The 27,164-nt window shown below is 40.2% G+C and overlaps 1 protein-coding gene and 2 non-coding genes across 3 annotated transcripts; all 3 read right to left on the bottom strand.

Annotated features, from left to right (window-relative positions):
• Positions 1-27,006, bottom strand: EIF3A (eukaryotic translation initiation factor 3 subunit A). The gene is made up of 22 exons (XM_065746376.1): positions 26,894-27,006; positions 23,256-23,446; positions 22,935-23,071; positions 21,210-21,373; positions 19,987-20,186; positions 18,805-19,013; positions 17,610-17,781; positions 17,013-17,117; positions 16,307-16,405; positions 15,527-15,643; positions 14,496-14,681; positions 11,729-12,076; positions 11,223-11,327; positions 10,170-10,283; positions 9,791-9,913; positions 9,242-9,395; positions 8,595-8,779; positions 6,883-6,974; positions 4,057-4,874; positions 2,974-3,148; positions 2,648-2,817; positions 1-1,288 (listed from the first exon to the last, which is right to left on the bottom strand). Exons 1-22 carry the CDS (start codon positions 26,940-26,942, stop codon positions 1,047-1,049), a joined length of 4,155 nt encoding a protein of 1,384 aa, XP_065602448.1. The 5' UTR covers positions 26,943-27,006; the 3' UTR covers positions 1-1,046.
• LOC136055320 (small nucleolar RNA SNORA19) lies at positions 15,822-15,954 on the bottom strand. The gene has a single exon (XR_010622837.1). It is a non-coding gene; the product is annotated as a small nucleolar RNA SNORA19 (small nucleolar RNA).
• Positions 16,584-16,705, bottom strand: LOC136055322 (small nucleolar RNA SNORA19). The gene has a single exon (XR_010622838.1). It is a non-coding gene; the product is annotated as a small nucleolar RNA SNORA19 (small nucleolar RNA).
• Positions 27,007-27,164: the final 158 nt, after the last annotated feature.

Raw genomic sequence — 27,164 nt, 5'->3', positions numbered from 1 at the left:
CTAGTTCCTTAAGTTGTTTATTTATCATTGAAGAAACACACAGCAGCAAGTTCTGTGTTGGCTTCAGTATGACCACATAGTTAATTGTTATTCTGCATCCCAAAATCAAAGTCAACACAGCCATTACTACAAATCACTTTTGGTTTTTTTGGAAAGGGAAAAAATTTACCCTGAAGACAAAGAATTGGGGGAAAATTCAACAACTTCTCCAAAACCACACATTTTAAATATGACAATATTTATAAATCCTTGAAAGGCATGAATCATCCAGTAATGGAAAAGCAGTTGTGCTACTGCAACAGAAAATACATAGCAATATGCTTACCCAAACACTTAAATTGTAAAAGCTTGGAGTTGTGTGATTGCACACTGCAGCAGTATACATTACTGGAACATTGACTGCAACATGGCTTCGTAGGCTTCATGTATTCAAGTTAATCTACAGAGAAGATCCCAGTGTAGCTAATGCTTATAATGTTGTTTGTATTCAATTCAGATTTAGACAACTTACTGAACTTAGATGGTAAAGCATCTCCCAAACTGCCTGCCCTCAAAGACTGTAAAAAGAGGGGGGGTGGGGAAATATTTTTTTTTTCCCTTTCTCATTTTTTGGCAAACTATGGAAATTGATCCAGCTCTGCTTTTTCACTAATTCCACTGTGTGAACCGAGGTGATTTCAAATGCGTGTTCAGCAATAATACCCCATTCCAAATTAAGACAGACTAAACATATAAAGGTCAGCTTGTTTCTGGTGTGAAATAGAGGCATTACTCAAGACGGCCTGCTGCGTTTTATTTTAGCAACAAATGATCCATGAAATAAGCATCATCTGAAATTTCAAAAACTGGCATTCAATTTCCAACCTTCTGCTGTGAGTTTTGTGCACGATCAATCTATATGAGTAAGTAATTCAAGCTCATGCTTTCGTGTTATCTCAAAACATTTGTTAAAGAATTCCCATTCAGAATGTTTATAAGCACAAATATAATCTGTGGATTCGATCAAATCAAAGCTAAAACATTGGTTAAACTGTTTTGATATTCACTTAGCGTCGTACAGTGGTCCACCCTTCCTCATCTGTCTCATTTTTAGTACGACGAATGGGCTCACGCTCCTTTTCTGTTTTCCAGGAACCCTTCTCCTTCTCCCCATCTCTTTCTCGATCTTTTGATGCTGATGGGGGAGCAGAAGCTGGAGGAGCAGCAGGGGCAGGAGCTGATCGCCGAGCTGTGTCGCGTTCTTCCCCACGTTCTTCTCTCCTATCATCCGCACGCCGCCATGAGCTTGCTACAAACACAGAAGGCATTAAAACCACCTCTTGTCATGTCCAACCAGCAGCCTGCAAGAGTTTAAACAAACAAGCCTAGCACTGACAGTCTGATTTACTGATTCTTAGTCTTGCCAAGAGCTAACACAAAGACGACAGCCAAATGCACAGCTTAATTTTGTAATGAAGTAATGGACAGGAACTACTCACGCCTCTTAGAGATTCACAACTGCTGTCAGCAAGTGAAGTGTCATTTTTAAAACACAGTAACTGCAATAAGAATGTTCTAGTGGTGTACCTGGTTTTACAGTGTAGAATATATCCTTATATTATCAGAATTAAAAGCACAAAGGCATCTCTTGGAAACAACTGGAAGATACTTAGGTGTTCAATAAATCAACAACCCTTTGCTGTTCAGCATTACTGAAGTCAGAGGTAGATGTGACACTGGATTACACAACTCCCTTGATCCTAGTCTTCAGCATTCTTCACTATGTGAAGAACTGTTCATTTCCACCAAAATGAGCTTAAGAATTATACCCCAGCTATGAATGAACTAAACAGTGTCAAATACCAAGTCAGATGGTCAAACAATAAAGCAGTTCTTGGGATCACAGAATCACTGAGGTTGGAAAAGACCTACAAGATCATCCAGTCCAACTCACACACACGCACACCTATCTCCCCACACCGGGAGCCCTCAACCTTTCCTCCTGAAGTCCTGCAAGGTGTGTTCTGTTTCAGTTTGCTCTGAGCTGTGTGACAGCACCCAAGTTCAGGGAGCACCAGAAACTAAATGGAATTCTGAACAAGAGAACTCCAGAATGGGGAGATGTGGTATCTCAGGCTACATGTCTTTGCTTTTACTGTTTTTGTTGGCTTTTTTTTTTAGGAGACAGCAAAGTATAAATGAATGTACATAATTAAAACTCACTAGTGTACACAGTTGAAGTAGGTTATTCATCAAAAACAAATACCACTAGTAGTGTGAAACCCGTAAGGCCTTATTTGCAAATATTTCTCTCAGTTTTGAGAAATGAGCCAGAAATTACTTTCTGGGACACCTCTCTTGATAACTGAACTACAAAAAAAATTCATTCACCTCAAATGTAATGCTACAGCGACAACTGCAGACTTGGTGTTATCCTACTGCAGATCTGAACTGCTACTATGATAGAAAGAGTACAATTAAAAATAAGATCCATGGAAAATTTCTCAATTACGCTCCTGCTTCTTTGTATTATGTTGTTACATAAAGGGTGTTTAGAAGTGGCTGAAAAAAATAACCTAATCCTGTTTTATCATGTCCTGGCACTGCCAGAGTGATGTGGAGGATCTGTAACAACTGCAAGCCTTTAGGAACAATAAAATAAACATACGTTCTTCACGGTCAGATCTGAGGGGAGGTCCTCTTCTGAGTGGTGGCTCTCTGTCATCAGTGCGGCGATCTCTCATGTCACGGCCACCTCTGTCCCATTCTTCACGACGACTTGAATCCCTCCAGCTAGATGTTTCCTCAGCTGGTCCCCTTCTCCAACCAGCATCATCCCTATTGCCATTCCAAACGAAAACCAAGACGACACGTTAATGATTTATGTTTAACCACTAGGCCGTTACCCATTTATTACCTTAAAAAACTATTTCTTACACACCAACCACTGTTCATTTCACTATGTGATGTCATTTCTTAACAAAGGACTCAAACCTGGGACGCCTGAACCGATCGTCTCGATCGAAATCCCTGTCTCTATCAAATTCCCGGTCCTTCTCGTTTTCATCACGATCTTTGTCTCTATCCCACTCGCGGTCTCCAGGAGGCCTGGAGTCTCGGGGAGGCCCCCAGCTGTCCTCACGGGCCTTCTCACGCTCTCTCCATCCCCCTGCAAGCAACAAGCAGTCGAAGGAATTTATGAGTAACTTCTAATCCCTCTAGAGACAAAGATGCATTTACTTCTCTCCCATAAACTGTTCTGTCACGTGGTTTGGATTTTTTTTTTTATAGGAAACAGCTACTGGAGTCCAAACAGAATGACTTGTGATAATTTTGGTACTGGTTTCAATTACAGAATTAATGTCTAAAGAGTTGAGGTGACGTCTGTAAAAATATAAAACAAAAATATAATAAAAACACAAATGTATACAAAGGAAACCCAGCAACAGTTTCAAGTACAATCAGAAGCAAATTAACAGTCACAACACCACTACTCTGGATTGGAAGCAAATCACATAGGAATAGGATCATAGGATAATTCAGGTTGGAAGGGACCTCAGAAGGTCATCTAGTCTAAAATCCTACTCAATGGAGGATGTTCCACAAATAGTATGATAAAAACAGGAGTATTTTTATATCTAGGAATAAAGAAGAATAACTTACCCAAACCAGACCCACTTGAGTGATGCAATGAAGCATCAAAATCTTCCCTGGCAGATTAATTTCAGATTGGGTGGGGAAAGAGACCAAGGTACACTCAACTAGTGAAAACATTCCTCCTGTCAAAGCATTAAACCTGTATATCTTGTTTTTGCATGTAAGTAAATGCTACCAACACTGTGTGACCTTAAGACATAATCCAGGCAGATAATAAATACTGCTAATTTAGGTCATGTATAGTTTGTTTATCTGAACCAAATGAAAAGGATTAATTAGCCCAAGTAAAGGAGTGTCCATATTAGCAGAATCAAATTTTCAGCGATGATTCTCCCATCTCTGATGTCGAATGTATCACATCCATTACCTGCTGGTTTAACCATGCTTTAGAGGAAAAAATATTACATAATTCTGCTTTACCTGGTTTACCAAATGGTCTCCAAGGACCTGGCCTTGAATCTTCACTGCTACGCCATGGCCCCCTGTCATCATCTCGTCTGGAGAGCCTGTCATCATCTGCATTACGCCACGGTCCCCTGTCGTCATCCAGCCCACGCCTGGGACCCCTGTCGTCATCTGCAGCACGCCAACTGCCCCTGTCATCATCCAGTGCACGTCTGGGTGGCCTGTCATCATCCAGTGCACGTCTGGGTGGCCTGTCATCATCCAGTGCACGCCTGGGTGGCCTGTCATCATCCAGTGCACGCCTGGGTGGCCTGTCATCATCCAGCCCACGCCTGGGTCCTCTGTCGTCATCTGCTGCACGCCAACTGCCTCTATCGTCATCCAGTGCACGTCTGGGTGGTCTGTCATCATCCAAAGCTCGTCTGGGTGGCCTGTCATCATCCAGTGCACGCCTGGGTGGCCTGTCATCATCCAGTGCACGCCTGGGTGGCCTGTCATCATCCAGTGCACGCCTGGGACCCCTGTCGTCATCTGCAGCCCTCCAGCTCCCTCTATCATCATCCAACCCACGCCTGGGAGGCCTGTCCTCATCCAAACCACGTCTGAGTGGCCTGTCCTCGTCCCCTTCACGCCGAGGTGGTCTGTCTTCATCCCCTTCTCGCCGAGGTGGCCTGTCCTCACTTGATTCCACAGAAGGCCGTTCCTTTTCCTCTGCAGGACCTCGTCGGGGCAGATCATCCCCTCGCCGAGGCAGATCGTCACTTCGCCGGGGCAGATCATCTCCTCTCCGGAAAGGCCTTTCATCATCTCTTGCTTCTCCTCGACGCCAGTCTCTATAAAACCACAAGGAATAAGCGAGTAGAAACTGACATCTAAGAACCTTTCACCTATAAAGACAGGATTGCTGACTCCCATCAAAACCACTTCTTGAACACCTGATGTATGGTTGCAAGTACATTTACAGAGCTTGCAGTTTTCAAATGCATAGGGTCTAATTGCCTTAAGTGCTATACAACAGTGATGGGTCAGCTCCCCTACATTCAGTAAATACTGAACAATTTATTCTCCTTTTAAACATTACAGCTGCTTAGTAGTCTCCTTTGGTCATCTACTGCAAGACAACACAGAAGGTGGTTTTGCTTCTCTATCAAGCCTAATTTGACAAACTCCGTATCTCAAAAAACCCTTATTAAAAACAAACCACAATCATGAAATATCCCCATCTTCACAAACACATCAACTCTAAAATCTCATGCCTGTTTCACATATTATGGCACAGTTTCATCTCAACAGATTGGTGACAAGCACACACAACTGGGCAACTGCTGCCCAACTGCAAGCAGGGTGCAGGCTCTGGCAGACTAAGAGGACAAAGGGATTCTGCTTCCAAGTTTGCAGGAGGAATAAAAAGCACTGGTGAGTTTCCACCGGGCTTACTGAGTCATCAGCTCATCTTTAGAACATGCTTGCCTTTGTAATACTGAAAGAATCAGATATTACTGAACAGTAGTTAGAGCCTTCTACCTTGTCACTTCCCTGGACAAGTTATTTAGCTTAATGCCCATGGGAGTCATGGTAAGGAAAAGATTGAGAGCACTGGAACATGCCAATCACCTGGAATCCTGTACTCTGGGAATTGCTGCACAAGACAATGGGCTGCTATGTAACTGTGAGGATTTGTGTCTTAATTCTACATGCATGTCAGACCTGCTCCATGAGAAATCACTGCCTGCCAGACTTTTTTAGCTGCAAGTCAATGCATTAAATCTGAAGCATCTAAACATGCATTAAACACTTCTGCAATATGTAAGTAAAATGCTTCACCTGAAAGTTTCATGCCATTTTTGATGTTGCAACTCAAGTGAAAGTGGATCACTACTGAGAAGAGCAACACAGCTTTTAAAGAAAGCTTGAGACACTACTTTGTTTATCAAGAGATCTTATTCTACGACATTAAAAAAATTAGTACTAGAGGGAAACAGTAAATTGATTTGCTTCCACAGACAGAGTAAGCTATAATGGATTTAAATTGCTGCACTGGAAATTAAGGTTAGACATTCACAAATATCTGTTCGTAAGGGTAATTAAGCAATAAAACATACTGCCAATTAGAACAAGCAGTGGTATTTCCATTAACACAGGCGTTTAACAACTAGACATGTTTCTTCAGAAATATTTTAAGCACAACTCATCCTGTTGAGAAGCAGAGGGATGGACAAGTTCTAAAGATCCTACTTTCTACAACTTTACTGTCTTCATTATGACTGAAAATACCCCAAACATCTAAAAGTACACACACGATCAAGCACTTTTAAAATAAAGGTGCAAAGTACCTTTAGAAGATTCTTCCTACAGAAATCCCTCTCTGTTCAACAGTCTTTCAGAACTTAAGTTTTAGTTGATAGCATACATTTTCTGCTCTGTGAGCTATTCTGGGACTTCAATAGCTTTCAAGACACTTGACTTTGACTTTCTTTCTCACAATTATTGTCAGTTATCTAAATGGAAATTTCATGTCTCTAGAAACTCTGCTTTTGTTCATCATCTTTCCCCGGTCTGTACTTATGCAATTGCCACCAATGTTTGAGCAGGCCAGAAAATTATTACTTAGAAAAGAACCCATGTAAGTTGATCAGATGTAGAAGGCATCAGCCAGCCTTCACGTATCTAACCTAAACAGAAAAGGAACATTATCTGAATGCAGTTGCGAAACAAAATCTCTCATTTTGAGATTCTTAAAAGTAGTTAGAAGGAAACTCAGAGAAATATAAAGGCGTGAGATATTATTGCTAGTGCAGCTTTAAAAAAAGAGAGCCCACTTGTACTGAGCCCAGTCATCACCTTTCCACTGGTGCTCGTCGCCATTCAGATTCCGTCTCGCCACCTCTTCTCCAGGAGCTTTCAGACTCCCCCCTGTCACCCCAACGAGATTCCTGCATGTCAAAGGGAAGTGGGAATATCCTCTTGAATACTTTAAAATAAAGATTTCCAGCATGCAAGTTGTCTTCCACAGCATAATGTGCCTTTAAAAATGTCACTTGTTACACTGTAGAGAATACCTACCAGGAGTTTGACTAACTGAACTTCACTGTTCATGGCGGTTTAGGATCTCTTTGTGCCACACACTTTACTAACACGGTAGGAGGACACAGGAAGGGTAAATACTCTTTGTTCATAAACTTAGTGTGAACAACAGGAAGGGACCTAACACACAAAGATGTTCTAGAAATTTCACTTTCCTGCAGCATAACCATAGTGGGAGTGAATACATAATCTCTTCGGTTTTGAGCTTTCTAACCAGATCAGAAAATGTGACTGAATAACTCACAAGTTCTCTGTAGCACAGACCATTTCATACTGAGTTTACACAGCATTTACCACAAGATCTTAATGCACAATACAGTTAAGGTATTTTGATTCACTCGTGTTGCTTAGAAAGAGGGCAGAGCAACATACTCTTTTTTTTTTTATTTAAATAAAGGTTAAATGCCTCTCCCAATTGCTGTACAAAATCAAACTACACTACTTCTAATGCAGTCACTTACTCCTGAATTCCACCATACGAAACAAAGTAGATAAGCCATGTATAACAACTGATTTCACATAATCAGACATACTTACAAAAGGTTTGATACCACCCTTTCAAACATGTTTTAATTTGTGGCAAAGTTTACAATGCCATACAGAGAAATAAACAGGTCAGGTTACATCTTAACATATCCACTAGTCTAAGTACCTATTTAAATACTTTTTATAGTTTTCTTGTATAAAGGATCCCAAGAAAGCAGAATGAACAAAGAAAGAACTGCAGGAACTACAAATGGCATTTTTCATGTGGTATGGGAATCTTTCTTAGAATCCGTGTCAGTTTTTCCATACAGTCAAGTGCCTGTGCCTAAGAATACTTCTTACGTGGAAAAATACCAGTGAAGTGAAGCATTCTTTAAACAAGGACAACGGCTATGGTGGATGGAATTTAATCCAAGTTCCCTTATTGTTAAGGTTGGAAGAAGTGGAAGTTCAGAAGGCTCGTTACATTTGTAAAATCATAAGCATTTTATTTGTGAACTAATTTCTGCTTTGTATCCTGATGGATTGGTATAATGATGTTCCCCAATACCTACACTTATAAAAGGGAAGTTACACACACCTCTTGTTTGTATTTCATTGTGTAATTCTTACAAAACAGAAAGCTAAACTTTTCTGTTTAGACAGGAATTTTCCTCCAATATTTAATCTGTGACTTGCACGAGTCATTACACACGCTCCAAACATAACCCTCCTGTTTCCTGTTAATTTATATTCAATATTCTTTTTCATCTTTATTCATTTTGAACAGCTTGGTGATCTCTGCTCAACTTTACTACAAAACTACAGTTTCAAGATCCCGATAGATGAAAATAAGTGACAATAATTTAACTATCAAATTAAACACACTATAACTTAATAATTTAAACCACTTATTTTACACGTCAACTTTTTCCAAATGAACTACAGGGAAAAAAAAAAAAGAGCAGCCAAGCAGAAAATCAAACCTGCAAGTATTTACCTACCTTTCTTGAAAATGGGTCATCCAGACCTCTCCGTTCTTCTTCTCGACGGCGCTCTCTTTCTTCTATCTCCATTTCCCTTTGACGTTTCTTCTTTTCCAGTTCTTCTAGCTTCTTGACACGTTCCTGGTATTCCCGCTGCTCCTGCTCACGTTTCTCACGCTCAATGCGCTCCTTCTCCTCACGCTCTTCAGTTGGATAAATAGAACACATTACTCTGATTTGCTGTACACAGAGAGGACTTATGAAAATACAATCCCTCTCCTTTGTCTTCTTGAATATATATCTCCACCCAGCTAAGCATTTCACAGAACATGCTTAACCACAGAATAGGTTTTCTGGAAGCATCCTAATTCCAAACGAGTAGGAAAAGAATCCTTGACACACTCATTAACCTGACACCTTGAACAATAGCTGCTAGCTAAGAAGAGAAGAAAGGTTAGTTAGATGTACAGGCCGCATACGTGCCAGCCTGAACATCAGTAACTACATCAAGTGCAGTAGGGGATTCCTTTTTTAGAAGAGATCAAAGCTAGTAGTGCTGTAAATGATACTCAGGATTTCGGTATTATTATTCTTTTAGCGTTGCATGATTATGCACTCAGATACAAAAACCTTCATCCAAGAGGCAATCACATTCTCAATTATACCTTTAAGCAGTTGTTCTTCTCGTAATCTTTGCTCTTCTTCCTCCTTCTCTCTGTAATATGTAATGCGTCTTTCTTCTTTGCGTTGCTTCTTGCGTTCCTCCAAACGACTGCGCCTCTCTTCTGCCAGCCTCTCCTGGAACTGTTTGAGTTTATCCTGAAATACAAAAGGAAACACATGAAACTACCAGTACTTTAATGTTTAAGAGCTGAACACAAACACAGGTTGATAAATAAAGCTGCAGAGAAACACCAATCAACTGCAACGTATTAAATTCGCTCAGCTAAAAATCAACTGAGTTTCTGTTTACCATTTCAACCTTCTCCTGCAGCAAATTTGATAGAAGCAAATATAGAAGTGACAAGCATTTTATGAGTACCTAGGAATGGGTGCTCAAATATCTGTTTTTAATCATAGCAGTAAATAAACTATTTTATCATTTTGAACCATCGTAGATTCTCATTTGCAATTTTCATGAAGAATCACAGAATCACACAGTGGATTTCCTTACTTCAGAGAAATATTTTATTACAGTATCATCTCCTGCATACCTCATACACCGTGCGTCGCAATGCTTTGAGCCTGGCTTCAAATAAATCTCTATCCTCCAGCATCCTCGAGAGCCTGTTCTTATGCTCAAGGGCTTTCTCACGCTCCAGCTGCAAAGTGGTGATCTAAAGAGATAAAAAATAATATGAAGTATGAGCTTACTACAGATTTGCATTCGTTCTACCTCAGCTGCAACTCAAAGGACATTTGCTTTCAGGTCCCAGTCAAAAGATGCTGCTGTGTAACTGCACAAGAAACTCAGAAAATTAACAGTTTTTCACACCAATCTTTTCCCTTCTCTTCCTGAAGCCAGGAAGAAAAAAATCCTGCTATTTTTCATTCACAGCTGATGGATTTTGTCACGTGAATCAAAGTTCTTACCCTTTCCTCCTCCTGTTGCTCCCACAGCTCCATATCACGCACTCTTTGCTCCTCATATGCGGTCTTTATTAAAGGAATTTCTTCTAAGCGCTTTGCTCGTTCAAAATAGTCGATCTAAATGAAGACAACACACCCATAGAACATCATAATGCAAAGGCCAAACACAGAATACACACTCTTCAACATCCTCCAGAGAAAATCCTAATTTCTTCAATATAGATATAATTATTATATAACATTGTTGGACCGGATCAAAACCCCACCTAAACAAACACATGACTATCACCAGCAACTAAATGCATTCGCATGAAAGAACACAGTCCATACCCCCTCCCTCCCTCCTGGGAGCCTGTTCTAGTGCTTGATCACCCTCTCAACAAAGAACCTCTTCTTAATATCCAACCTGATCTTCCCTGATGAAGCTGTAAGACACTGCCTCGCATCCCACTAGTGATCAGAAAGAAAGAACAGCCTCTCTCTCTCTCTGTTCCCTCTCATGAGAAAGTACTTGCAACTTTCAAACAAGTTGGTTTTAGGTGAACTGAACTGCCAATGGGATCATATAAACTCTGCCTCAATCACAAAAACATGGTTTCACCTTTGCCCCCGTCATACACTTTTATTTACTCTGACAGCACATCCCTCACACTTGCAGTCAGGCAAGTTTCAGGTAGATTCGCTTCTGCAGTCTAGATGAACTCTAGCAATGGAATTTCCTCTTTAGTGAGGACTAATACAGTTAATTAATTTAGGTCATCTACAAGCCTCCCCTTCTCTGAGCATTTAATCTTCTCTGAAGACGTTTTCAAGTCTTCCCAACTAAGACCCAGTTCACACATAGCTTAAGAGCCAAGTTCCAAATTAACTCAAATAGTTATAATAGATTTGCCCATCGATACTAGGAGCTCTCTTGGTTTATCATACATTCACTTTCTTTTGTTAGCTTTATACACAACATTTTGAATATCCATATATTTTACATGTGAACACACAGTTCACAACCACTAACATGTGTTGTATAAACATAGCTTAGCACTCTTAACTTCTTCGTACCTTTTTCTCCTGATTCTTCAGTCGTTCCTGAAGTTCCTTCTTTTCTTTCTCCAGCTGTTCCACTTGTTTAGCCATAATGAAGTCCGGATCCAATTCTTCAAGATCCTGCAGCCAAGTACAGTTATCAATACAAAATGAAGCAAACAGTATTTCTGTCACAAACGTGAATTTGTTGATTTTAGCCTCTGTCAACAGTCTCTGCACAACAAAATGCAACCTGAATGTCTTTCATAGATTAGTTACTGTTTGAGCAAAATGGGGCTTAAGACAACAGCTGGACTTGACTCCAGGCAAAACAGATCCTATCGAAATTCAGTATTAAGGGTTACTTACGCTGCTGAGCAAATTAATATTTAGGTGCCAAACTGGCAGTCTCTTTTCTAAGAGACTGTTTCTAAGACCAGTTACAGTACAAAAGCAATAAAGAACAAGAAATTCAGGCAGCCTATCAGTATCGTTTTAAAAGCACAAAACACTCTTTGATGTTTCAATAATAAGCTTTCTACCTCAATATCAATATCTTTAAATGCTTTGGCTCCTAATTCGGTCTTCTTAATCTGCTCCAAGCGCTCCCGAACGGTCTTCTTCTTGATCTGCTCGTGCTCTTGCAGGATACGCTCCTTCTCTCGTTCCTTTGCCTCCTGGCGCAGCCTCTCTTCCTCAGCTTTCCGGACTTTCTGCAGCTCTGCTTCACGCTGCTCCAGTTCTTCTTTTTCACGCTGAATGTTCAAACTTTCAAGGCGCTCTTTTCTTTCTTCTATAGTTTGACGACGTGCAAGAATACGCTGATGTTCCTTCCTTGAATTCTTTAAGAAGGCAGTAACTGCTAGCTGATGCTGTTCTTCCTTCTCTTGCTGAATGTAAAATAAGAATAAGACAACGATGTATGTAGCATCTCTTTAAAAAGGCAGAAAGCGTAACAAATACTCCCCAAAGAAATCTCAAACTTAGTTTTACTCCCGAATCTGCCAGCTGGATGGAAATGCAACTGTGACCTTAAATGCAATCACACATCCACGTGGCATACAAGGTAGCATCAATTCAACAGAACCACATGCAAATGGAGCTAAAAATTGCTTATATCAACAATATTCTGCAGCACATCTACTTTAGGCATGGCATGTTCACACTTTGTCCAAAAATGCTGCACAGAGATGTTAGTGATAATTAGGAGTCTATATCTCAAAGTTATTTAGGGAATCAATCTTGTTTCTCTCTACATATATGTTAGCAAGTACAGCACCACACATATTGTTTTTCGACAAGAGCTCCGTTGTTTTTTCATGTTGAGGGTTGTTTTTTTTCAACATTCAAATGTAGGAGAGAAGAATCAAAATTAACACAAAGTGCAGTCTTATGAAAAAAAAAATCTGAATCCAGTCATTTTAATTCAGTTATGAGAAGCACTCAATTGCATGTAGACTGTTCTTTAAGCATCCTTCTGGCCACCCCACAAACTCTCCTTCAGAATATTTACACGGTTGTTTGTGGAGATTCACACTCTACACATGAAGAGGTATGGCCATGCCAGCTGAGGGAGCTGCCCATCTCAATCACTCCAGGAAGCAGCCAAGCTAATGACTCACAGCAAGCACCAAGTCAAACTGCTCGTGAAATGTGAGCTAGTTCTGAGGTATTTTTAGCAATCTCCCACTTTCAGGGCATTAAATAAAAACACCAGAACATCCATACTTTGTTGCATTTAAAAATAGATGAGAGTACCAGAAACACAAAATTGAAAAACTTGAGGAATTGTAATAAATTTGACAAAAAATTAGATCTTTCTAAACCCTTGAAGAGTGAGAGGTCCTTATGTGAACAGCAAAGAAAAAATGATATCCATTTGTTCTGCAGCTTCCCTAATCCCACAGGTCAGTATTAAACCTATCATGTACTCACATTTTACACAGATAATTACTAGTATTTACATCTTATTCAGATAATTATACTGATGGAGTCTACGTTGTAAAAGACTACGTGTCATTTCTATCTGTAAATGTACAAATAAAGCATATTTCTTCCTTTAAACCAACAATTTGTTCAAATAAAACCCTTCCTATGGGAAAATTTACATGGAAATAAGCACTATTAACAGTTACTGTACGTTCAAGCTAACATAAGTAAGCTGGTATTAAGTGTCAAGATACAGTCCTGCTTTGCACAGTTATTTTAGGAATATAAGTTACTATTTCCAATTTGGATAAAGCACCTACCATGAACACCTTGCTCTCAGTCTTCTTTTCAATATGGAAAAGGGTTTTTTACGTATTTGCTACAAAAATCTTTCTTTCTTAAACACACAGCACCCAAAAAAATTACCGCTCCTTTAAAAGAAGTGAAGTTTTAAACTTGCCACAATCAAAGCATGCTGGAAATCCCACAGTGTGATTTACACCTGGCTCCTACAGGGCTCTGGAGAACCTGAAATGCGAGCTCATCAGTGAGTCTGACCTTGAAGCCAGCAGTCCCAGTGAGAGACAAAGATAAGTCAGTCCTTCAGTGGTGGGAGCTTTTGTTCGTGCTGTCAGATTCCACTCAGAAGTCACATTACAGGTTCTTCACAACACTTTTGCCAAAGAATAAAGAAAGCAGGCTCTTGCATTTTCAAAAATGCATGCAATATTTTTTAACAAGTCTTAGTTCTGCAGACCTATCTGTGGCTAAATTACTACACAGCGTATTCTAAACTTGATACACACAAAATCAGCAGTTTCAATTCAGGCCTCCTTCAAACATCTTTACGTTATTTTGTAACAATCAAACCGACTAGCTGAGTGCATTTAGGAATGATTTGTTCTTCTTCACAAGCACAAATACACATGTACAAGAAAAAGAAAGTCTACTTGTACCTTTGCATTGCCACATTAACCATCAGACAGTTTAGCAACTTTCTGATGTCAAGGAAAGGCAACTCAAGCAACTTATGGTGTGACGTTCAAGTACAGTAATACAAATTCAAAACAAGTTTATTTTGCCAAAGCAAAAAATGTAGATCTATTAGAAGAGGTTAGTACCTAACAGAAGGATGCTCTGTCATTAATAGCTGCCCTCATGTTACAATTCACATGCATATATTAGCATCTCAAGGATACACTGTTTCTGAGAAGGGGCAACTGTACTGCTAGTACTGAACTGAAAGCAGCTCACTGGAAAGAGCAGTTTACCAGAAAAGCAAGAACTAACACAGGGCTGTGCAAGTACAACCTTTAAATATAACATTTAGGAGAAGTGTTAGGATTTGTCAGCATTCTCAGGAAATTTAGGATTACTTACCAGTAAGTGAGGGGGCTTAATGACTGCAAGAGCCTTGGCTAGAGCTGAGGACATAGCAGTCAACTGATTCCTAATTTGCTCGGAAGGCATGCTTTGAAGCTGAGGGCCCAGTGGAGCATCCTCTCTAGTGCTGTAGTTCAAATCCGAGCCAAAACTCAGTGTTCGGGTAGTATGGTCAAGGCGAACCTTTGCAAAAAAAAAAAAAAACAGAAAACAAAAAACAAAAAAAAGGACTGTATTATTAACTGCTTTTAAATCATTTCCATGTTGCTGTGCTCATGACCAACGCAGGCCAAAAAGAGCTCTAAGTAAGAATCAAACAGAAGAAGAAAAAGAGCACTGAAAAGAATCTTGCTTTATTTCTCTGTTTTATTTATAGATTCATAGATTCATAGATACATTAGGTTGGAAAGGACCTACAAGATCTAGTCCAACCATCCTCCTATCACCATCCCTACCCACTAAACTACTAAACCAAATCCCTTAGCACCTCATCTAAACGCTTCTTGAACAGCGCTAGGGATGGTGCCTCAACCACCTCCCTAGGCAGGCCATTCCAGTGCCTGACCACTCTTTCAGAGAAAAAATGTTTCCTCAAATCTAATCTAAATCTTCCCCGGCGCAACTTGTGGCCATTCCCTCTCGTCCTGTCATTACTTATCTGGGAGAAGAGGCCCACCCCCTCCTCATCACAACCCCCCTTCAAAAAAAATTAAAAAAAAATTAAAAAAAAAAACAAAACCAGTCACTGTAAGATCTTGAACTTCCAATAATTCTTTCTTTCTCCACTTTAGTAAAGCAGGAAATGAGAACCTATTGAAACAAGACAGTTTCAGTTCATCTAAAATGTCTGCTGAAGTTGTGCTATAAGCAATGAATTAGCTTAAGATAAAACCTAAATGGACAATCTGAACAAAAAACTATTTGCATCTCTTCACCAGCTTAAAACGTTTTATTACAGGATGTCATCCATTCAACACATCCAACCTACAGATTCATACACCACTTCAGTGTCTTTTGACAGCACTTACTTGTAAGTCACAATGTCTGGCTGCATCAACAATGCTCCGTTCCAGCTGGAAAGCATCAACAAAAGGAACCAGGGTAGCCAGGCGAGAAAATTCAATGCTTTGATAAATCTGGGCCACCTTTACACAAAAACAAGCATTAGGTATTTTTCCTCATTAAAAAGAGATCAGAAATAAAAGCTGGTAACCTATTAAATCATCAATAAATTAAGGTATGAGTGTTGATACAATTGCAAATACTCTTCTAGGACTTTATTTCTGTACAGAATCAAATGTAAATGCCATTATTAAATGGCTTCTCTGTATGAAGGAGACTGGCAGCAGTAACAATGTACAGCTAAGCTGCTAATTAGCCTTCAAATATTTATTTAGCACATCAGAAATAACACTGCTCATCACTTGCAATGAAAGCAGGTCAATGAAATGTGCATTCTATAAAACATGGAAAAAAAAAAACAATAACCACACAAATGTTATCCAAAAAGATGTTAAGACACGATGGATTATCTTAAATAAAACTTCACAGATCCTCAAGGAGAAAATCTAGGCAAATATTGCACCACTGTATTCAACCACCATTAAGTACAGCTAATTTGGCTGTACCTAAACAATATACAAACCTGCAGATATGGATTATACACTGGTAAAAGTATTCCAAAATAATAATGGTCTTCTACCAGTTGATGGAAAAAAATTACTTCAGCATAGTTTCCAAGTTGGTGCTCTTTCAGAGCATTTTCTAACTTGCATTTACTTACAAACACATCTTTTCCTTATTCATACCTGCTGCAAAAGGCGAAGAATGGTATTGTTTTGCAGGTGAGGAACATACAGCTGCAGTTCAGGCTCCTTTTCAGCTTGATCTTTCACCCAGTTCAGTACCTATCAAAATTCTGAAAAGTTACTTTATCTGCATCAACCCTTGAAACTTCAAAGTTAAAGTACGAAGGATGACCCTGAAATACTTTTGGTTTTACAGGAAACAATAGCATTTCTGTCTAGATACTGGTTTTACTGAAGTCAATCTTTTGGTCAGAACACTTTTATGATAGCTAAGACTTTTTGTATGAAGGTGACTGACAGTCTGGTAACATTACCACACTGCTAATTTACCTTCAAGTTCTTTTTAGCACTTCAAATATCTTTGTTCCTACTATTAAAGAAAAAGAACGTGACGTGCTTCTTTTATTGAAGGATTTACATTAATGCAGTTAAAGGGATCTCACACAGTTCTATGTCCCAGTACATTACATTTAAATAGTAAAAACAGACTATGGTATTATTTTTCCACTTCCCACATAGTCCACTTGCAGGCACACATGCATGTTCACACATACAGTTTCCTCACACCTTCATTTTTAAACAAAGTTTAACCCAGTATCATTTCCATCCACAAGATTTTCTAATACATTCCCAAAACTGCACTTTGCAGAGCACCCTTGAAATGTGAAGAAATTTTTTCCACTCTAGACAAAAATATAAAACCTACCTTGCTGACACGGCTACATAACTTGAGTGGGTGGAAGTCAACTTCAAGCCAATTGTAGAGCTCCTTTACTTCAGGAACAACATATTGTACTACGTTGAACCTCACCTACAATGCACAATAACAAAAATATCTCAAAATAAATACAGTATTAAAAGATAGTAATGCTTTAAGCATTTTACAGTCACTTAGTTCAACAGGTATCACGTGTACCTTTTAATACAATCTGTTGATTTTTTTTAATTAAAACACTCTTTATTACAGTGACACAGTATCCACACTGAAAGATGAAAAAGTAGACAAAAAACATACCAACGAGATAAGCATCTATACTGCAGTACCACCCTCAACTTTTCATTTCTAACACACAAAGACCTACAGCCCTACTACAAGGATCTATGCCCACATCCAAACTAAAAACTGTCCCTCTTGTGATCCTGAAATGTTAATGCTGTACCATCAGTAATACAACTAATCATAAAGCTGCTTTATTTTTGAAACTGTCATCCCTTAAACTAAGTGCAGCACTTCTGGGATGAAAACAGAACAAAAAGAGGAGTTAAGAGCTTAAAAGCTCCTCAGAGAAGCACCATGACATACCATATCATTAATAAGACTAGCACGTGTAGGGGGAGCCTGCAGACCCAACAGGGTTGCCAGACGTCGCTGCTTCTCGACAATGATGCCATCCATATCCAGGAGGCGAGCAATATCAGTTCTCTCAGGAGTAATAGGAATTGAGAGCGTGGCCAAAAGGACTCGAGTAGACATCCTGTTGACAAAGGATAACCACAAGGGGTGAACTGCAAGAGAATGCTGTTTATTTCTTTCTCATACACATGGTAATTCAAAAATAGGGATGAGTAGTATTCGCAATACAAAACTGTAAAACTGACAGTAATAACAGAAAGGACAACAGCTGTGCAATACGAATACAGCATGCAATGCTCTTCAGTAATGAGAGGGAAGATTCTGATAACACATTTTCATTACGTATACACGTGGGGATATACATATATATACACACACCAAAAATAAATAAGCCATCTCTGTAAATATCAAAATACTACAAAATAATGAAAATAGAAGAAAGCAGCACATTTTCAATCTTATTTTACTCTAAATCCAAGTAATTCTGATGGCCATGAGTTTTAACATTTATTGCTAAATATACCTTTTACTGGTACACACAAATAACACTGAATATTGAAATTATGATCTCAGTACCCAGATAAGCAAGAATATAAGAATGTCATGCAGTATTTATTCCCACCATCCATACTCCCATCTATAAAGGCCTGTAGATGAGCTTCAGTTTCATGCAGCCAATGATTCCACATGCCTCAAAACCCTTGTCAGATAACACATTATCCACAAAAAAAAAAAAATATATATATATATATATATGGTTGTTTGGCTATTCACACTTGAATATACTAAGAAAAAGTTCATGCTGGCAATAAGGAAATCTTGTCAAGTGAAGTATCACCACTCAGAATAGAAAATGAAAGCAAAAAACAGATACTTGTTAACTTGTTCAGATTCCCAGTCAATAACAAAGAACAATGCTTAAATAAGGTGATCCTGGTATTCACATCACTTACTTTACTGTAGTTTTATAAAATATCCTTTTTCTCTAGGTCTCTTTTGGAGCTACAGTTAGTACTGGCACTTCAAGCAAAGCTGCTCATAGCCATGCTCGCCACCTGCTCCTTTTGGGGTACAATTTAGTTTATTTTTGAACCTCTGAAGTTAAAAAATAGAATGCAAGATCATGTTAAATCTCTCTCCCCACCTCTGCATCTCTTCTTGTGTGAGATTCTTCCGCATTTCTCTCGATAAGTGATAAAGGCGGTGAAGTGTGGATGCATGAAAAAGAGCATTTCCTGACTTCCAGAAGACAGTGGAAACTTTGTGATAGTAATTTGCCATCAGCTGTGGTTTGGGTGGCTTCTTAGACAGCGCAAAAAGCCCATGAATATCTTCCACTGCTTTGAAAGCTTCCTGAAGAAAGAAATACAGTACTTTAAGAAGTTTTTTCCCACCTCCCCCCAAAAAATAAGGGAAGAAACAATCACTGATGGGTAGAAGACTTTAATATATTTAATCCCACTGAAATCTGTGATCTCCAGTTTTGACAAATGAAATTAAATGCTCCTTTTTTAAATAAAGAAATTATTTGGGCATACTGAAAATTCATTAACTTTTATCTGCTAGAATCTGGTAATTAAGGATCATTTAATTCTGAGTAATTTATCCATTTATTCCGATTTTTAATCTACAAATAATAAAAAAACTGAACAGCTATATAACAAATAATAAAAATATAAAAATATATATTATACAACAAATAATACAAAAACTGAATAACTAAAAAAACTATTTTTACCAATCTACCAATTCAATTACTTACTCCTCTTACCTTTTTTCATATATACCATGTTTGTACTTAAAATGGGTTGAGCTCTCCTAAAATTAAGAAATCTATATAAAAACATACACACACACCCCTGGAAATGGCTTCTATACAGTTACTTCCATACCTAAAAGGGATCAGCATAAGAGTGCATACTCCAACTTCAGAGATGTAACATCTCCATCTCTTTAAGAAATTTAACATTACCAAGTTTTCAAAACCAAAGCACTCCTCTGATACACTTGCTTTGAAAGTGCCCTCAGTGGCCAGACACTAACAGGCTTCAGTCAGGAAGTCCCAGGGCCAGAGCACAACTACAGGGCTTAACATTTACCTACCCCTTTCCAGTGATCTAGCTCATGAGAATGCACACGTTAAGAGTTGAAGACATCAGTCAACTTCTCACTTTCACAACTCCAACCATTTCACCATTAACCACTACAAGTTTGGTTTGAAATGCTATACAAAAAGAGCAATTCAAGCAACACCAGATTAAAGCACTGAATACACACGTGGAAAGGCAGAAGACTACAGTGTGACTGCAGGAAGCCAGCTGCATACCTGCCACAGCTCCATGCTAATAGCACTGTCAAGCTGCACGAGCCTGGTCTCCAGGTGCATGGACTGGCTGTCAGGGTTGTTGAGGTTGATCGCTGTGCTCTGGTTATGGTGACGCTGGATCTGCCCCAGATGCATTCGCAGGTTATCACAGAGCTTACGGAACTCCGCTTTGCGCGTGTACTGCAGGCAGAACTTAAAAGCTGCACGAATGAACAATACAAATTAGGAATGTTAACTGACAGTGATCTTGTAGTCCTAAATGGGATCCAAATATGTACCCTGATGCACCTAAAGAATCTTTCACTTACAGTCCACAGACATATGAAATACAGTATAATGTAAGTGCCACGCATAATGAATTACAGCCAGTGGAAAGCACTACCCCCATAACCCCCCAAAGAAGTCATTAAGATGCTTCTACATCATCAGGCTCAAGGAGTAAAGGGAATACTTTTAATCTCTATGGAGCATTATAATTTAAGAAGCAATTCTAGTTTTTATTTAGAACTAAGTGCAAATAAAACTCTGAATAGTATAAATTAAAGTTTTGCCTTTATAAAACTTGGGAAAAAATTCAAAGCATCTGAAATTGTAAAGTTAAATAAAGCTTTCAAAAAGCTGGAGATAACAGGAAAAACTGGCTCGAGTTAAAAACCCAATACCCTCTTAATTTTTGCACTTATTTGTCACTTTTTAAGAAAAAAAAAAAAGGATGAACACAGAAGTATCCATTCTTGGAAACTGTTTTTTTCTTGGAGAATGGCATCCTGAAGAATCAGATTAGACTGCTTCCTATCATGTTCTGGACAATGTTTTAGTAAGTTACTTCCGTATCAAAACTGAGAGCTTATCATCTTTCACAACAGCTTTTACTGTACACTAGTTCTTCAAGTTTAACAGCATATCGTACATCAGCAGAACACATTTGTCACTCTGGATGAAAAAAAAGTGAAGATATGATTAATCTTTATAAGTTAGAAAAAGTAAAAACACAGCACCAGAAATACTCAGTATATCCAAACAAATTTTGACTTGCCTCTCCTGCTACAAGATTAGTGTCCAGAAACCTCCACAACATTTAAGAACCTCTGTAATTCTAAGAGGAGTATGTGCATGCATAGCCTTAAGGGAATAACAATGTTTTCAACTCGGATGCAGAGGTGAAAGATAAATAAGGAGTGTCAAGTCTCATGACACTTCAAGCTTCCACACGTCCCACCTACCTTGCTGTGCGATATCATGGTACAGGCGTTCCACTCTAGAATTATTACGGAGAAGATCCAAACACTGCCTATAGGATTCCCACAGAAATTTCACCCACGGTGTCAAAAGCAGGCGGTCAGTACGATCCTGGGTGTCTTCTCCACTTACAGCACTCAGAAGAACACTACAGTTGTGGGGCAGGGGGAACAGAAGAGATGAAAACAATGGAAGAAGAAGAAATGCTTTATTCCTCACAATTGTCACAGATTTTTCTTATCAAACAGCTACTTGCCACTGAGCATTAACTGTTGCTTAGTTTCAAACGGGTCCCTCAGACTCTTTCTTTAAAGGACAGAATCTCCTTCCTTGATGTTGTTTCATATTTTGACAGATGTGTACAGGCTACATAAGTAAAAGACTTCTGAAGGCAGTGTCCTTCACACAGGTAAGCAAAAGGAAACTAATTCCAGGATTTTCACCTTCCCTGTTTTACCAGGCAGCAGTGCACTGCCCTTCTGTTAGCCTCAAATATCACTGGCTGCTCAGATACTTTTCCACTTGCTGAAACATTCTTTTTAGCAAGCAGCAGTGCTGCCAGAGAGAGCTTACTTGTTGTTGACATATGACACAGAAGAAATGTGTGCCTTACGATTTCTATTTTCTCCATAGAAGACTGCTATCATGTCACCTACAGAAACAAACATGTTCAAAATATCCTCTCTCTATCTATTATTCGTAACCCCAATTCAGTTCACCTTTTCCTGTTTTTAATTTTGTCCACAAACAAATTGGATGTCAATAAAGGATAACTTTCCAACCCAGGTGCACTGTATTTTAAGTCTGAATTTAGGTACCAACACTGCCAAAGATACTCACAGAACTACCTTGCTGTACATAATTAAGTGTACCGTGTTATTTTTCTCACTGCTCAAACAACAGAAGCATACTGGTCTGCCAAAGAACACCTTATTGTTCCTCAGCATTGTGTCTTCTCCTTGAGCTGCTTCCTTCTTTCTAGCTCCAGCAACCAGTTAACTCTGTAGCTCAACCTCAGAACGCAGTGGTTCATCCATCAGCTCACAAAACTGAAATTACACAAAACTCTCTTCCTTTTTATCTTTCACATCCACGGTAATTTACAGCTGTGTTAACAGACAGCTTCTATGTAATCCACCATGATAGCACCCACTAGGCATCCTTTCAGGTAAAACATCCAGTCTGCACTTACTTTACACAGGTACTTCCAACTTGGAATTGCGGTGAGTCTTCTTTACTCCCTCTCTCAGCTTCCATTTTTATTCTTTTCTTTGTTCCTAATTATGTCAATAAATTCCCGAGCTCTTTGCCTGTTCCACCAGTATCTCTGATGCTAACAAGAGGGCATTTAGAAGAACTATTATCCCCCATAAAACTGTTAAAATACAACAACTCTAAGTGCATAAAAATAAAACTGCAGGTTTAAACTTCAGAAGATCTAGCCATTTATATATAAACTTTCCTAACGCTGCTCATTCCACCATACCACACACCTGATCAATGCAAAAGCCTCAGCTCAATAACAAAGACAGGAAATTACTGTGAAGGCCTGCTACTGGAAAAGCCTTCCTTGTTGTCAATGTATATTTTATGCATTCATACTCTAACAACATTTGCTGAAAATCTAGAACTCTGTGTCACTGCACTATAAACATGAAAGCAAGGATACTTTCCTATGAAACGCTCATATTTTAAGGCAGGCCTCCTACCTTTCTGGAGTCTGAATATTATCTAAGTCTTCTATGTCCAGTACCATCTGCTGGGACTCTTCCTTAGCTGCTTCTGTTTTTTCTTCAGCTAACTTTAAATAGGCTCGAACAACATCCTCTAAAGATTTGATGTTCACCTGTATCAAAGGCAGAACATGAAGATGTTTCTTCCAGTGATGGGCAGCAAATATTTGAAAAGTAAACGCCACAAAAACAGGAACATCTAAAACAGGAGTGAATCCTAATTCAAGGCTGATGTTACTTTCAGATCACATTAGCTGACAGACAGTACAAGAACAGTGAAGTCTTCAGAAGCCATACCTGCTGGCAGATATTCTTGTACTGGTACAACCCCTCTTTTGCCAGGTGACTCTTGCGGAGGTCCACACAGAGTTCCAGGTACTTCAGCATAATCGGCTCGTGGATTTTTTGCCATGTTCGGTGTTTTTTACTTTTCATAACATCATAGAGAACATCAAGGGCAGGCTGCTTTTTGCCAACCTCAAGGAATTCTGAAAGGAAAATTTAATTAGCAGAATTGCAAGCCTGAAGATGAATGTTTTTACGAATTGGTACTGTAACCTTTTAGAATTTAATCAGCTCTGATCAAATTCCATTGATGATCTGATTTATGTTGCTATACCAAAAATGCTGGCAGATACAACTGTGGTGGCAAACAGAGACCCTGCTATTAGCACACACATTTCACAATAGCAGAGAAGTCTCTCCATTCATAAGGGCACGACCAGGCACTTCATACACGTAGTACAGAGCCTACCAGTATTATTCAACAAGATGCAAACCATTCAAGGAATGTGACTTTTTGAGACCTCTCCTCAAACCAAAGAATTTTTTAAAATGTTACTCAGAACAGTTGCCCAACTTATCGTTTATTTTCAATTCCTATAGGTATAGATATCCAGTTCACTGAACTGTTATACTAATAGTTACTAGAGTCCAAAAGACAGTTCAGACATTTGTTAAACCAGACCTCCTGCTGAAACCAGCATCTCATTTATTTGTTCCTTAAGCAGCTGCCTTAACCAGTAAGATCTCCCAACACCACAGCAGCTCCTGCCTATGAAGGTGGGAGGCCCTGGGTATGGGTGTCCCTTTCCTGGAAGGGCCCAAGGCTAAGCTGGATGAGGCCCTGGGCAGCTTGAGCTGGTGGGAGGTGCCCCTGCCCACAGCAATGGGGTTGGAAATGGATGGGCTTTGAGGTCCCTTCCAACCCTTCCAAAGTCAGTCTGTGATCCTATGATATACCCATACGTCCTTCTCGGAACAAAATATGACAAACCATCCATGAGCAAATACTGAAGTGGAACAGCTATCTATCAACATAACCACAGGCCCTACACTAAAGGCATTCCTAACTACAGAAAAGCAAAACAAAAGAATGCCAAGACTGGGAAGCAAACAGGATTGCAGAGAGAATGGAGGGGACAAAAGTGGAAGAGGAAAAAAAAAGGGAAAGGAAATAAAGCTGAATACAATTAAAAATAAACATTTATTCTCAAATGAAGGAGGATGGCATTAGCACTTTCCATTAAGAACTTTGGAAATGACTGTGTTGCTAAAGAAATAATGGCAGAATGGATAAAAATAGAAACCTGCTCAAGGGACCCAGGCAGGCAGACACGAGCTTCCAGGACCACAAGGAGCATTTTGGTCAGTCCTCATCATATTTCACAAATTGGAATTATTATTATAACCAGTGCCCTAAAGTCTGGAATGTCAGAATTTAAATAAAACATGAGTAAAAGTTGTACTTCAAGTACAGCAGTGACGTTAATCTAAGGATTACAGTGCCATGCACTTGGGGCCTAGTTTATATCAATAAGCTTGCATACAATGACCAAGGTCCTCCAGAGGAAAAACACAGGGTCCCCCCTTCAAGATAAATAAGGTTAAAATGTGACAGCATTCAGCAACATTTTAAACTCACTAAGGGAATCTGAAAAAAGCTACCCTTCCTCCTATCACTTACACTGTTATTCTACCCTGGCGCTGCTTTTAGGCACTTACTGCTCAGCTTCATTACTTTCTGTTTATGAAAATGAACTTGAAAGGCAAGTTTAATCTTGCAGCAGTGCCAGGCCACTTCAACCAGCACAGCTCTCAGTGGTCGATAACTAACTGGACAAAGCACAACATGAATTTGTATTGTTCTGAAACTTTTAATTAACTCTGGCCAAGCAGAGTTCTTGCCAAAACATCAAATAATTAAGGCTAATTTAACATATGCTGTAGTAAAAGCACATACAAAAGGAAGATGAAGAGTCAAATACAGTCCATGCCTCTGTGCCTTATGGCAGAAACAGCAAGTTATGGAAACAAAGAATTGTGACTGAACAGACATAAAAGCATCAGCCCCAGGAGAGCAGTGGGACCTGTATTCTTTCTGGTTTTCACATTACAGCACTTAAAATACTAAAAGCTCTAAGCAGACAGGAACTACTTCACACATCTTGACAACTAAATTGCAGTTAACTCCAAACCCTGCATTAAGCTGAGCTTTCAAGCTGAAAAAAGTAAATTATTTGTGAAGCTGAAAAGATGACCTTCACCATCCAGCACCTCCAGCAGAGAGCAGGCTCAACACGAGGAATAACACAACTCTCATCTCTGACTACTCAGCAGCACCAGATATTAACAGCTAAGGGCTGGCTTTGATCTCCACCTATCCTTTGTAACAAAAGAGCTTTCCTCTACAACTATGTATCTGTACTACTCAAGCACTTCCTACTTATATGTACACTGAGGTCACAGACAAGCTTTAACACAAAACACATTTTCAGTTCAGCTTTATGCATAAAACACTAGAACTGTGGAAACAGCATCAGGTGTTCAGATTTGAAATGTCACAGTTTAACATAGAACCATTTCTTGTGTTTGAAAAATACACCTTAAGAACAATTTCCCTGTTTATTTTACTTGGACATGGTTAGAAAGTGCCTCTACAGTCTGCAAAGACCTGACACAGCTTGTTGTGTTCGATACAGCGTACTAGCATAAAGGCATCTTTCCCAGTAAGAACACTAAAATTCAGCTCTGGCTTAGGAAACACTGGATCTGATTTATGTTTTACATTTGTAAGAATTATAAAACATTTCAAAATTCAAAATATCAAGGAGATTCAGAATTTATTCCACATTTCTTGGATCTTAGGATACAAAGTCACCGCATTACACGTGGTTCTCAGACTACCCACCCCTTCAGCTGTCATTTCCAGATCCGTACATCAGCTGTAATTTCTGGATGTCTGAGTGTGCAACTCTGTACCAATAAATGGTACAAATCATCTTGCTACATGCTTAAAATAGGACACTGTTAAGGAAAGTGCCAAAGCCATATATTTAGCCTGAAAGGAGACAGCTGATAAAACACATCCAATGCAGCTTTATGCGCAGCAGCAACAAGCAGCCACAGAGGCAAACCGGCCTGCGCAGTGCTGAAGGTGTTTCATCACTGGTACTCTCAGCGGAGACACTAACACGGTTTGGAATCGCTAAGCGCGCAGCCAACAGGGACAAGCAGCGCCTGGACCTACACCGGTTTCTGATTCCCCAGCAGCAAGCGAGGCCGGGCCGGACGCAGAGCTGGGAATGAGCCGCCGTGCAGGGCTGCAGTCCGTCCCCTCGCCTCCCCACCGCGCGGGGCCTGCTCTGCGCCTCCGCCCGCGGGGGCCCCACCGGGGCCAGGAGGCGGAGCCGGGCCCTCTCCTCGCGGCCGCCCGGGCCTCCTCTCGCGTCGCGGCGCCATAAGGCGGTGGGCCCGGCCCCGTTCCTCGCGGCGCCTCAACGCTGGCGGGCGGCCTCTCCTCGGCGCCAGAGCGGCGGCGGCCGAGGCATCGCACCGAGGGGCCGGCGGCGGGGAGGCCCGGGGCGAGAAGCGGCGCGGGCAGCGCTCAAAAACGCGGGGGCGAAGCCGAGGGGAAGGGGGCGGCCCGCACTGACCGTTCGCCCGCTTCAGGGCGTTCTCGGGCCGCTGGAAGTACACCGGCATGATGGCGGCGGCCTCGGCTCTCCTCACAGGGCGGCGGCGGCGGCGCGCTCCGTGCTCAGGCAGCAGCCCGCGAGGCCGGAAAAGGCGGAGCCTGCCGCTGCGCGCGATGACGTCGCCGGAAGCGGAAGTCCCTTCCGGCGGGCGGGGCGAGGTTGGGGGGGCGGGGCGAGTGTGGCTGAGCCTTTTGAGGGGTGCTCCTCGGGCGGGAAAAAAAGCTTCACA

Source organism: Cyrtonyx montezumae, unplaced genomic scaffold (genome assembly GCF_038088225.1).
Source record: "Cyrtonyx montezumae isolate F1298 unplaced genomic scaffold, pur_monq_1.0 scaffold_4, whole genome shotgun sequence".
Lineage (NCBI taxonomy): Eukaryota > Metazoa > Chordata > Aves > Galliformes > Odontophoridae > Cyrtonyx > Cyrtonyx montezumae.
The sequence above is the reverse complement of the archived record's forward strand: the minus strand, read 5'-3'. Positions and strand labels throughout refer to the sequence as shown.